Source organism: Miscanthus floridulus, chromosome 11 (genome assembly GCF_019320115.1).
Source record: "Miscanthus floridulus cultivar M001 chromosome 11, ASM1932011v1, whole genome shotgun sequence".
NCBI classification, from domain to species: Eukaryota; Viridiplantae; Streptophyta; class Magnoliopsida; order Poales; family Poaceae; genus Miscanthus; species Miscanthus floridulus.
Window position 1 is genome coordinate 70,986,533 of NC_089590.1, and position 14,043 is coordinate 71,000,575.

Sequence of the window (14,043 nt, forward strand, 5' to 3'; positions counted from 1 at the left end):
AGCAAAAGCACAAAGCCAACTAAGCTCACTAGCAAAGCTCAATAACAAGGCAACCAATGCCTAATTAGAGAGCGCAAATACTTAGCTACACAAACTAAGCAATGTGACTAACAAGGTTACTAAAACCAAATTAGCCACTCAAGGGAGCTACTTCTATGCTACACAAGCTAGAAGGTAACTAGTGAGCTACACAAGCTAACTAATTACAAGAGCAACTACACAAGTACAATGTATGTGAAAGTAATTACAAGCTTGTGTAAGGGGGTTGCAAACCAACGGGAAGAACAAAGTTGACACGATGATTTTTCTCCCGAGGTTCACGTGTTTGCCAACACGCTAGTCCCCGTTGAGACAAGCTCCAAGGTTGCCGCCGGTCCTCTTACTAGTGGTGACTCGCAAGTCACACTCTCCCACGTGGAGTGCTTACCACAAGCTCTAGCACTTGACCCGGCCGGACCACTTGTCGCCCTTCGCGTCTCGCTTTACTAGAGTTGCTCTTCGCGGCTCCCGCGGGGCGAGCACAATGCCCCTCACAAACACTTCTCCGGAGCGCCGCACAAGCTTCTTGCGCGCTTCGACGGAGACCACCACCAAGCCGTCTAGGAGGTGGCAACCTCCAAGAGTAACAAGCACCACCGGCTTGCAACTCGATCACCTAGTGCCACTCGATGCAACCTCACGATGCAATCGCACTAGAATCGCTCACTCACACAATCGAATGATCACTATCAAGTATATGTGTGATGGAGGGCTCCCAAGCACTCACAAGCATGGACACTAAGTCCCTTGAGGTGCTCAGCTCCAGCCATGGCCGAGGGCCACTTCTATTTATAGCCCCAAGGGCTAAACTAGCCGTTACCCCTTCACTGGGCAACGGTCGGGCCGACCGGACGCTCCGGTCCGATCGACCGGACGCTGGACCTCAGCGTCCGGTCACGCGATACTCGCCACGTGTCCCCTGCGTTTAACGGTCATCTTCCGATCCCAACGGTCATCTGCCGACCGGACGCAGCACTTCAACTGACCGGACGCTGGACCCTCAGCGTCCGGTCGTTTCCAGTAAGCTCCCGAGCATGACCGGACGCGTCCGGTCGAACGCGATCGGACGCAGCCAGCGTCCGGTCACTCTCCAGCTACTGCTTCACTTCATGACAGCGCGACCGGACGCAGCCTGCCAGCGTCCGGTGCATTCAGATCCAGCGTCCGGTCAGTTGACCGACGCCAGCATCTTCTCCATTCTCTTCACCCTTGCTCAAGTGTGCTAACCACAAGAATTTGCATCCGGCGCAATAGAAAATAGACATTCCATTTTCCCGAAAGCGCCGAATCCCGCCTCGCAAGCTCGGCGGGAGGGAGAGAGGGACCCAAAACCCATCTCACCCCTACAAACACCACCTCCTTTGTAAATGTGCCAACACCACCAAGTGTACACCATCATGTGTATGTGTGTTAGCATTTTCACAATCATTTCCCAAAGGATGTTAGCCACTCAACTTGCCACGCCACTCGATCCTAGCGACAATGCAAAGTTAGATCACTCGAGTGGCACTAGATGACCGATATGCAAACAAGTTTGCCCCTCTTGATAGTACAGCCATCTATCCTAAACCCGGTCATAAACTTCTCTACACACCTATGACCGGTGAAATGAAATGCCCTAGGTTATACCTTTGCCTTGCGCATTCCATTCCATCTCCTTCAATGTCGATGCAACACATGCACCAACACGATCAACAATGATATGATCCACTTCATATCATCACATGATCATATTGGTTCATCGATCTTGACTCCACTTGCTCTTCACCGTTGCCATCGTCCATCGGCGCCAAGTCTTGCTCAAGCTTCACCGCCACGCGGTCCATCACTCCAAAGCCTTCGACTTGCCCTTCACGCTTGCAACCGGTCCATCAAGCCAAGTCATGTCTTGATCTTCTCCACCTTGATCACATGACTCAATGTTATGTCTCATGTGCAATAAGCTCCTTCATCATCACATGTGTGAGCTTTGCAACATCTCCAAGCCATTTTCACCTCCATGGCATATGTTGCTCATACACATGTACCTGTGGACTAATCACCTGTGTATCTCACATAAACACAATTAGTCCACCTAGGTTGTCACTCAATTACCAAAACCAACAAGGACCTTTCAGCGAGGTGGAGCTCGGCGACATCGAGCGGCTAGAACACAAGAGGCTAGTGTTGTATGACGGGCGAGTGACATAGGAGGAAACTGAACCAAACTAGAAATTCTATTGAATTGAGGGCGAAATGGTCATTTCATCCATCTGTTTGACACCGTTAGTAGCCCAAGTGGACGGAATGGTGTGGAGGACAAATAAGTTCAGACCAGTGAGACCAGTGGCATCTGTGAGAGAACTCGAACTTTTTAATAGCCTGTAGATAATTACAATTTTTTTAATAGCACACGGGTAAAACCCTCGGACAAGAATGTCCTGCGAGCTAGGGCGAGGTCATCCCGTCGTTACGACAAATAGGACGATTAGCCGATTACTGACAAGGAGACATTCTGACCGCACCCGTACACCACTAGGTACACGAGGCTCATGGCCGTTTCCCCATGTCGCTTATGCACAGCATCGCTGAAGGACTGCCAAAGAGAAAAGGCTCGGGCCATTTCCAAGTCACCCGGACGAGAGGGGGTATCAGATATTCGGAGAGCAAGGCCCAGCACTGAGCCCGTAAGCCCAACTCAGCGATCAACGACCAAACCACGTCCCTCCACGAGTACAGTTCCATGGTCGGGGGACAATGCTCATTCCATCAATGATGCATGCCAACTGCAACTTACCCAGAGCGTGCTAAGACCTTTTCCTTCATGGAAGAGCACCAGGACGCCGTGCCTCCAGGTAACAGTGTTTGTTGTCAGTTCTGGGCTTCTTGTCACTTAGCCAGAATGGCTTCTCGCCTTCTCGGGACAGAGCCATGCTTGGAGGTATGCTATCATGTGCACGGCTAATTTCAAACAGTTGAAACTTATCAGATTCTAATGTATCTACAGAAGTGCGGAAATCATTTTACACAAATGGCCGGTAAAAGTAATTTCATTAATGTTGTACACAAGGACAATCGGCTCACATGAATACATACATTTCTCTCTCCCACTGAATACATTTATTTTCTGCCACTGACAGGTATTTTCAACTTGATACAAATACCAACATAAGCAATCATATTCCAACGGATAAGAAAATTCAAAAATTTCAAGACAAAAACTTAGGCTCAATCAGCATAACATATAGCCTGTGATCCCAGCCGAATCAAGACGTGTGACAGAAGAAATTACTCCCTCCATCTCAAAATAAATTAACTTCTAGAATTGTCCTAAATAAAATTATTCCAGGTTTGACCAATTTATAGAAAAGAGCACCAATATTTACAACATCAAATTAGTATCACTAGGTACACCATGAAATATATTGCCATAATCTACTTATTTGGTGTAATAAATGTTTCTTCTTCACTACAAAGTTGGTCAAACTCAACATATTTTGACTTAGGGTGATTATAGAAGTTGATTTATTTTGAGACTAAGGGAGTATCTGACAACTAAAAGTTGTGTCAAATACTTCTAGTAAGGAAAGCAGATCCTCAGACAAGATTCAGTGGAAAAAAGGTTCAGTCTTTACCATAAAATGCATTTCTTTGCATATGGTATATGAATATATGATCACAATTTGGCTTAAAAGTTAAAAGGATTTTTGTAAAGCACAAGGCAACAATCCCTTTTTTAAGCTCAAGAACAAAAATAGAACTGGTGAGAATTATCAGGATCAGGGTGTTGCAGTAACAAATTATAAGAGCACACTTCAGCATGGGCATTGGAAATCAGGAAGAAAGCATTGTACAGTAGCAGTTTGGAAGTAAAATGCAAGCACGGTGCTCCTATAGTCCTATTATAACCAAAAACATCGCACTATCGCAGCAACCAGGTTATTTCTTCATTTAAGGTCAAGAAAAGTTAATGCGCATTCATCAAATCACTCAGCAGAGCCATGAATTGCAGGTAGGGACGTAAGTGGGTACCAAAGCCTCAGCCATGAACTGCAAGTATAGATGCAGGTAATAGGTCAATCTAGACCATTTTTGTTCCCCTTTTCTTGCTTTGACATCTGGATTAGTTCATTTTGATGAGTTTTGTGTTGACCCAAAGACAAAAAAAATTGCATCTCTAATTTAAAGTGTTAACTGGGAAGATAAAGAAAACCAGGATAAGATACACCAAGGATCTCCACAGCCCTCACTCTTGCTGGTGAGGAGTGTAGCAGGAGCCAAGGGGCTGTACTTTATCACAGCCCCTAGCTCAGCTAGCTAGGATCTCTAGTTTGGGTCGTTTTTTACCTTCTAAACTTTAGTGGGCGCGAATGTAATCTGTTTTTTAGGGGTGTTTGGGTGTGTTGTGACTCTCATATTTTAATGCAATGATACGCAGCTCTCCTCTGTGTTCGAGAAAAAAAAAGGGTAAGATACAACAAGCAGAGCAGGTTTGAGCAGAACAATATGCCGTGAAGTGAGGAATCACCACCGAACTGCAAACAAAAAGGCACACCTTTCTTTGGTTTTCGAAAAAAATTCAGGGCACAACAGAATCTTTCTGTCAAATATGGTTCATAACATGCACACCAATTGACTCTTATGAATTTAAATTTAACACATATAATGTTTCCCCTATACCTTTCGATATTAAGGATCAATGTTACAAAGAGACGGAGATATTGACGAAGATGTTAGCCATAGAATCAAAGCAGGGTGGATGAAGTGGCGCCAAGCATCTGGTGTCCTATGTGGCCAAAAGGTACCACAGAAGCTAAAAGGCAAGTTTTATAGGACGGCGATTAAACCTGCTATGTTGTATGGTGCAGAATATTGGCCTACGAAAAGACGACATGTTCAACAGATAAGTGTCGTGGAAATGCGTATGTTGCGTTGGATTTGCGGTCATACAAGAAGGGATCGAGTTCGGAACGATGATATACGTGATAGATTAGGAGTAGCACCAATTGAAGAAAAGTTTGTCCAACACCGGTTAAGATGGTTTGGACATATCCAACGGAGACCTCCAGAAGCACCGGTGCGTAGTGGAATCCTAAGTCAGGATAGTAACGTGAAGAGAGGCAGAGAAAGACCGAAGTTGACTTGGGTAGAGGCAATAAAAGAAGACTTAAAAGGATAGAATATACCCAAAGACTTAGCGTTAGATAGGAGTGCTTGAAAAACAACTATTCACGTGCCTGAATCTTGATTGTTTCTGCTGGGTTTCAACTCTAGCCTACCCCAACTTGTTTAGGACTTAAAAGGTTTTGTTGTTGTTGTTGTAATATTTCCCCTATAGTTCTCTGATAAAGCGGGTGTCAAAGAAAACTGACGGTTAGCAGTGTGTGAAGATACATGTACATGTGGTCAAACTGCACACTCTAAAACAAGATGGAACTTGTATCTTGACAATGTTAACTGTAGGTACGCACTTGTGCAGATAAAAAAAATGGTACAGACTGAAGCAAATGTGCAACTTGGAACTATTCTGCATTTCATTTAAAACATGTTGAAACTTTGGTACAGATGTATTACTTCAGATTTCAGTCCTTCCTATATCGGAGAAAAAGAAAATCAGACTCCATTACAACCTACAGTAACCTTAAACACTGTCATTATGTAGAACCAGAAACACTTTGGAAATCCAGCAGTTTATAGCAGAGCATTCATAGAACAAAAGATGGATAAGGCAGACCAAACGATGGGAGGTCTCCAGAGCAAAAAGGAATCATGGAAGCACATCTTAGGACCTCAAGACATTAACCAGGGTGAATGGCCAGCTTAAATGAAGGCCAAAAACCCATTGTTAAAGATATCCCACAGGTAGAATTGAATACCTTCAAGAAACTCCACGATTAGAACTTCAGACAAGGAGAAGAGATGCCAAAATCTCTCCCATTGTCTTCTCTGGTACATCGGTACTATTGTCCAACTCTGCTCCAGAATGAAGAATTGCGGCGTCTAGTACTAGCTTCCGCCTTGCAATCTCATAGATTTTTTCATCAACTGACTCCTTTGTCACTAGCCTGGATAGACACATAAAATTCAGTAACATTTCGTAACAATTTCTTGTGGAGCTTGGTATGTAAACAACTACGCTCACTGTATTGCCTCTCAATTGTGATTATCTAATGTGTACCTTTCATTTTCTTCGTGAGACATGATTGTTTTGGATTATAAGGGCATTTCCTATTTTCAAAGTCTAATGAAAATTAAATGGCACATAGTAAACTGTAAAAGAGATAATTATTTGGCACAAATGAGCTTTGAGTAAACTCAACAGAAAATGTCGAATATGTGTTTGCCTGGGGTTATTCAACAAAATAGGATCCTGCTACGTTAGAAAGAGTTGCAAACAGCTTATCAAATGCAGCAAAACTAGGGAAACTATGCAATTATCTTTCAGTACATACATCTAACTATGAAATTTTGCATAGGCACACCACAAAATGGAACAGGACAAAAAAGAACAAAGGCTTTTTAATAAAACTAGACCTCACTGTAACTTTACAGAATTTCTATATACAAGGCCATATTGCAGGAGAACATCAGAAGATTTTAAGTATAATAATAAAGGAAGTACCTTTCATAATCTTTAGTCACTATTAAAAAAATATAAACATGTCTTGGTGGAAAAATTAATAAATATGGATATGTTAATGATTTCAATGAACAAAAAAACAGAAGAGACAGATAGTGACAGGTTTCTGTTGTCCAATGCGATGGCAACAAGCGATCAGGCTGAGTGAATCCTATAGATATCATGCACAACAAAAACCTGTCACTATCTGTAGGATTGTGAATCCAAATCAACTAGAGTAGCACCTATAGATAGTGACAGGTTTCTGTTGTCCAATGCGATGGCAACGGTCCTCGGCTTGCCGATCCATCTGGGGGTTAAAATCCATATCATGTATAATGACTGTGTCAGCTCCTACAAGGTTCAGCCCCTGGCCTCCAGCTCTTGTAGAAAGTAAACATGCAAATATAGAAAGATCGTTGTTGAACGTGTCCACTATAGTCTGCCTTTCTGTTACAGCGGTCCTGGAAGAAAAACAAAATAGCTAATAAACAGAGTTAAATTCGATTAAAAAATCTAAGTAAAGAACATACCCTCCATCAAGGCGTCTATATGTAACTCCTATTACTTCCAGTGCCCATTCAAGGATATCAAGCATTGTGGTCCACTGACTAAATATGAGTACTCTGTGACCATCATTTGCTAGAGAAGGTAAAAGCTCCCCTAAAGCCTGAACACAGAGTAGAGATTATATAAGACTAAAAGCATGACTAGTTTAAAAAATAGCTTAGCTTAGTGTGTCAAATATGGATGACTCTGTTGAGAAGATATTGCAAAAAACTCAACATTTCCACTTTTTCTTATAAATAAAAAAGTAGTGCATATCAAAACAGATGTTGGAGAAAGAAATATACCTGACATTTTGCCGATGCAAAAACATGCTCATCTGTTAGAGCACCCTTTGTGCCCACATCACCATACGACAATAATAGCTGCAAGTTAAAGAATAAATAAATATACGATCTATAGAGAGTTAAAAACAAGACTGGCATGTTTGGCAGAGCTGCAAATTAAAGAATAAAAACAAGACTGTGACCACATCACCAGAGTGGTGCCTTAGGAGTGATTCCCTGAAATAAACTAAAATGTTAGGAGCTGAAAAAAAACTGCTTCTCCTGATTCACTTCCTCCAAAGAGATTATTCCATCAGAATCACTTTCAGCCACAGAACCAATTCCAGGGGGGCAGGGGGAGCTCTACCAAATACACCCTAACTTTCAGACAATAGTGTATTTCTCATAATCAAAACCATTCTTTGCCCAATGCAAACCATTAATACAACATGTACATACTACTCGGTCCTACATTGAATTATTTTGCACCAGAACAAAATAATAAAACACAGGACAATGGTTGAGTTGTGACCAGACAAAGCAAATGGCAAGACCTAATATAGTTAATTCAGTCACAAAGACAACAGACAATGCAGCAGCTTATAAGGTAGAAGTATAGAAGTCAAGAAAGAACAATACTTGATGGATATCAAAATCATTGTAGTTCTTTAGCTCTTGGATTGCTCTCTCCAAGGAACATTCGAAGCCGAATGCACCTTTAGGGTACAGTAACCGTGCAATTCGATCAACATCTTTGTCACTATAAATACGCCTTATAAGCAAAGGGTGATTCGCAATCTGTGGAGCAATGAAAGAACATTTGAAAATAACCATAAACATATTCCTCAAATTTTGCATCATAAGATATGCTCACCTTGCGAAACTGTGTAAAATAGTTCGATATTTGACGCTTTGGAATCAATCCAGCAATATTATTGGAAATGCCGTCTGAAGACTTGGCACTACGAGCCTGGCAAGCAGCGCGGTACTCATCTATGGCATTTTTGTAAGCTTTAGACTGCTCTGTGCCCATGACGACAAACTTAACCTGCAAACGAGATGAATTTAGGCTGAAAAAATAAAGAGGCACAGCTAATAGCTGATGTGTAAAAAGAGTCACGCACATGTTGTATTTTAGGAACAAGCTGCTGCATTACATCTGACTTCAATCGTCTAAGAATAAATGGCCCTAAAATGGACTTTATGCGTGAAATTAGTTCACGGTCTTCTGCATTCAGCAGCTTCTTCAGATCAACATCTCCGATGGCAAATATATCAGGCATCATGAATTCCAACAATGACCATAGCTCCTGCATACCATATTAAATCCAAGAACAACTCCATAAAAAGAAGTTTTAGGTACATGATACTTCAAGATGAAATAGAATTTTAAGCATTAATAGTGCCTATAAAAACAGTGATTGTGGAAATCTCAAATAATAACAAAAATTGTATTACATATTTGTTTTTTTAAATTTTAACTGGCATTACATGTGCCATGTCGATAGACAGCACACATCGATGTTATAAAAGAAAAACATGAAACACAGCACGTATGAGCAAGATGCAAATAAGGACTTCAAGTGATATCTACTATATTAAAAAAAAATTATAGCTTTGAGCACACAGATTCAAGAGTAAGTGGACATTGTCATAATGCCCTTCACTTATTCTGGCACTTTAGTGGTTCCTCTCTTAATATTTTCAGAGGTAGAGGGTTGATAGCAGGGCAGCAGAAGGGGTATTCCTTGGAATGTCAATGTTTTTTTGTAAAAAGACGAATATATATTATGTATACTATACTGTCCTGTTCAAACGGTCCACAAGGCACAAACGGAAGTATCAACCTGCCCACAATGGCACAAGGATTCAGGCCTTCAGGGAAAAGAGAACACGTCCTTCCTATCACAATCATCGGTCATCGCCAACTCCCGAGTGGCAGCCTGGTGTTCCCCCTATTGCACCCAAGTTCCACAGCCCTAGCGCAGGCGCAAGTGGCAGCAGAAGCTGGTGGGCAGCACCCAACAGCGCAGAAAGCAGGCACAGAGGCAAGCAAGTACGTCAGTTGAAACTTCCGCCCTTCGTCCCAGCCACTTGGGCCCATTCCCGTCCGAGTGTAAGAGGTAAAAGTTCACATCCTCCTCTGGTTAGTATTCTTAGGCCTTAGCTTTTTCTTGCTGTCTTGGAGGGCAAAAAAATGTTCTCAGAATACCCTAGTGCAAAATCCTGGATACGCCACTGGTTGATAGGTTATTTGGGGCACATGCATGACAGATGTAAAGATGTAAACTCATATATTGACACTGGGCATTTATTCAATAAATATGACAGAAAGAAGAAATGGTAGAATTCTACATTAATGTTGTAGAATATCTTGTATTTAGATAAAATCCACAAGTTCAAAGCAACATACAATTGGTATTAGAGGAGTATTGCTTCCGAGCACTATTTTGTTTATTACATGATCTTGAAATAGCTCAAAAGGTGCTACTCAGTGCTAGTAGTTAGAAATCTATTGTTGAATGGCTGTTGGTGCACACTTTATTACTTTGTGAAGTTTAACTGAGCACATTTTTCTGAATTCTCCCTAGCCAATATATTATGCATGTTTGTTTCCAGAAAGTTCTGTACAGGATTTATGTTGAATGGACTGCCATGAACCAAACACTTATAAAAAATACTTACATGCAAATCATTTTGGAGAGGAGTTCCTGTAAGCATTAGCCTTTGGCGAGCATGTTGCGCAACAGCCATCAGGTTTCTCCATCGGAAGCTACCCTTATCTTTCAGAACATGCGCTTCATCCATCAAAACACAGCTCCATTGCCATCTTTTGAGGGCCCTACGATCATCCTTTTGCTGAGCACTACATAAATGTGTTAAACAATAAATAAATTTTCAATGTTCTGAATACGACATTCTGCTGTGTCATGCAAAAGGAGTCACTCCAAACCTCCGTCTTTCAAAAAGTGAGTAGCCAACAAGGAGGACATTAAATGGAGCTGGACAGCCAGCCTTGCCTAAGGAGCTTAATTCCTTTGAGTAAGTAGTCCTTGCAGCTCCATGAAACATGATGATAGAAAACGAAGGGCACCACTTCCTGAGTTCTCTTTCCCAATTCTCCAACACGGAAGCTGGGCAAACTATCAGATGTGGTCCTGGGTCGTTATATAGATGCCGTAATAGAGTAAGATAAGTGACAGCCTGCAAGAACATAAGAAAAAATTTCAAACACTAAGAAAAATGAATTGGTGCTCTATTATGCAGCATCCAACAAATGGTGTGTTCTAATCTTCTTCCTGAGCGATGGTGTATACATTAATCAGACAATGTTTTACGGTAACTATGCACAGCGATAAAATATTTAAACAAATAAATCATCCAATTTTATATTTCAACACAATACAGTTGAATAACACGTATGAACTAGCAAAGATAATACTCCCTCCATTCCAAATCATAAGACGTTTTGCCTTTTCTAGATTCATAGATTTCGTTATGCACTTCGATATACACTATGTCTAGATGCGTAGTTAAAGCAATGTATCTAGAAAAGTCAAGAAGTCTTATAATTTGGAATGCAGAGAGTACATAATACGTTGTAGAATGCAGTTGGCATAATACAACAATCATTTAGGAATCATGTTAGGCTACTACCATGGTTGCTTACCTGCACTGTCTTCCCAAGACCCATTTCATCAGCCAAAATTGCTGTTAAAACAAAGAGAGAGATATTTAAATGAATTATGAATAATCTAGTTTTTGTGCACTGTGTAAATGATAAAACATAGCAAATCAATAGTAAGTATGATTGTTAGGATATGGTACTCCAACATGTAGCACACAACAATGAGTGGCATACCTCTTTCCTTAAAATGAATACATAATAGAAAAAAAAACTAAGGTTTGACAGTAATCTTATAAACTGACTGAACTGAACAAAAAATGTGTGTGTGTGTGTGTTGGGGGGGGGGGGGGGGGGGGGGGGCATTCGTGATACAACAGTAGGAGCTTCCCCTAATAGTTTCCCTGATAAAAAAATGCTAATGCTAAAAGAACCAGAAGGTACTATTAAAATGTTTTCAATCAAAATGATTTTCACCAATGTGATCACTACTCACATAATCTACATCAGTGTAGAAAAGGAACTAGCAAATGCAGGACTGCTTATTGCAGAAGGCAACAGCTGCAGAAACAACAGGATGCTCTCTGACAATGATCACAAGCTACACCATTGACAAAAATGTTGTGAGCAATTGAGAGTGCTCAAGTTCAGCAGCTCAATGCATAAAAAACTTCACCTCCGCCAATGCTTTTCCGATGCAATAGGAGAAGGAAATTGACGCCCACAAGTTGATACGGCTTCAGCACAGGCTCGAACCCTGACTTCTCACTTGTGCATGCAGCATTTACGTCTTCCTGCTCCAGCATTCACAAATCCCATTGGTTCAAAACATTTGTTATCCAAAACCCTTAATTTTCGTCTCAAAAGAAAAAAAAAACTTAAATAACATGTACCAGAGTACCATACAATTTACCTGAGTAACAATACGGCAAGTGGAAGCGTCTATCTCAGCATAGCTTTCACAATCCCGCGCTGATGAACCAAAAAGCTCCTTGCGCAGATCTGACGAGATGCGTGAACACTTGCGCAATGCCATTCCCACCACATCTCCCTCAGGCTCCTCCACATTTACACTTCTCTCCCCATTGTAGCCCTCATCTTCGTCCTCCTTCTCCAGCTCCGACCAATTCACCCCATCATCATCCTCCACAGGTACAGGCACATCACTGTCATCATCGTCCCCGATCACAAAGCGGCGGCCAGAGGGACGTTGCTGGGGAGCCCTTGGGTCTTGGTAGTCAAAGTCATCATCAGCAAGGTCTTCTTCGTCTTCCTCAGAGATGCCAATGGCAAAACTCGTCAACCGGCGACTGGTAGCGCGGCGTGGGCGCGATGTCCTCGAGGGCGAAGCTGGAAGGTCAAACTCATTGTCCGTGGTGTCGAAGTCATCATCATCACTGTCAGATAGCCCTGTGGTGGCAGCAGCCTTGGAAGGTTTCGGATTGCGGCGAGACGAGCCAAAGGACTGAGGATCCTGCAAATGGGGCTTGTGCTGTGAACGCTTCTGGCCGTGTTGTCTCTTTGCGCTGCGGTGGAGGCTTGACGTTTCTGTGAGGTCGAATTCGTCGTCCTCGCTGTTGGAAAGCCCCACATCAGCGGCGAATTTGGACCGTTTGGGATTATGGCTAAAAGAGTTAACTGGCGGAGGAGCCCGCGAATGGGGCTTGAGCTGAGGACCCTTGAGGGGGCGTTGGCTCTTCCCTTTGCGGCGAAGACTTGACGTCCTCAAAGACGACGTAGGACGATCGAAGTCATCGTCTGTGAGGACGAAGTCATCGTCCTCGCTGTCGGAGACCCCAAAGGCGGCAGCGGCATTGGAGGGTTGGGGATTGCGGCGGAACGATTTAACTGGCGGAGAAGGCCGCGAAGGGGGCCCGTTATGCGGGCGCTTGAGGACGCGCTGGCTCTTCGCGGCGCGGCGGGAACCCCCGTCCGCGCCTAGGTCGAAGTCGCTGTCGTCGTCCGAGAGGACGACAGTTGCGGTGCTGGTGCCAGCGGCGGAGCCAGCCTTGGGGTTGTAGGCGAATGAATCGATCGGCGGCGGAGGCTGCGAGGGCCGCTGATTGGGGCGCTTGAGGACGCGCGAGGGCTTGAAGGTGTGATTAGACCACTCGTCGTCGGAGATCTCCTCGAAGGCGCGGTGCATCGGGGCGAGGCAGCGGCCGCAGCCTGCTGCTACGCCTGCGGACTGTGCTGGGGTCTAGGGTTTTGGGGGCGGCCGGGGCAAGCCAGCGGAGGCGAGAACCGAGGAGGAGGCGGGGACAGGGCGGCGGCGGCGGGACGTGAGGAGGCGGCGGCGGCGGTCGAGAGGGAGCACGAGAGAATCGGGGAGAGAATTTTGGCGGCCCCGGGAGTGGGAGAACTGGGCGGCGCCGAAGACCAGACCGCCAATAGCTTTTCTGGAGAAGTGGAGGACGTGTAATTTCTGAAAAAAAAATACAGAAAGGACACTCGAAAGAGTTACTCTGACGACACTCGGGCTCGTCCAGCGTTAAATCTATAAACAACCGAGTTTTAGAGTCCCATTTTTACAAATTGTTCGTAATTTCTTGATTATAGATTTTTTTAAAATCTTCTACTAGTATTTAGATTACTATTCCTTTTGAGAGCAGTTTCCAAAATTTTCGGAAGTTTTCCAGTCATTTTGATTTTTGAATCATAACATTTCATGTGAGACCTATCAGTCGGTCGACGCGCTTGGGTTGAGTATTTGAAGTGTCTAGGTGTCGTGTGGGTTCGGTAGAGATGATTCTGAACTTGTGATCTACGGCCTCCGGTTTTGGCTCATGTCCTGTTTAGATGCCAATAGACTAAGATCACTTTAACTTTTAAAGGCTCTTAACAGAAGGTTTAAAGAGTTGTCTAAAGTTTAAACCACCTCATAAAAACTTTAGACCACGTAAGTGAGTTAAAGTGGTCTAAAATTTTAGTTGCTAACTTTAGACAAC

At 43.2% G+C, this 14,043-nt stretch overlaps 1 protein-coding gene across 1 annotated transcript; it reads right to left on the reverse strand.

The window, feature by feature from the left end:
• Positions 1-5,526: 5,526 nt before the first annotated feature.
• On the reverse strand, positions 5,527-13,488 carry LOC136491170 (protein CHROMATIN REMODELING 19-like). The gene is made up of 12 exons (XM_066487405.1): positions 12,009-13,488; positions 11,772-11,889; positions 11,141-11,181; positions 10,424-10,674; positions 10,156-10,336; positions 8,595-8,780; positions 8,345-8,518; positions 8,110-8,268; positions 7,492-7,569; positions 7,171-7,307; positions 6,883-7,101; positions 5,527-6,083 (listed from the first exon to the last, which is right to left on the reverse strand). The coding sequence occupies exons 1-12, from the start codon at positions 13,239-13,241 to the stop codon at positions 5,921-5,923; spliced, it is 2,940 nt and encodes a 979-aa protein (XP_066343502.1). The 5' UTR covers positions 13,242-13,488; the 3' UTR covers positions 5,527-5,920.
• Positions 13,489-14,043: the final 555 nt, after the last annotated feature.

What these genes read in the sequence shown, in the direction of transcription:
- LOC136491170 (XM_066487405.1), bottom strand. Translation starts at nt 13,241, where the DNA reads ATGCACCGCGCCTTCGAGGAGATCTCCGACGACGAGTGGTCTAATCAC. An exon ending in GTCTTGGGAAGACAGTGCAG is followed by an intron (nt 10,675 to 11,140) that starts GTAAGCAACCAT and finishes ATGTTCTTGCAG; the next exon opens with GCTGTCACTTATCTTACTCT. An exon ending in ATGATTTTGATATCCATCAA is followed by an intron (nt 7,570 to 8,109) that starts GTATTGTTCTTT and finishes TTTAACTTGCAG; the next exon opens with CTATTATTGTCGTATGGTGA.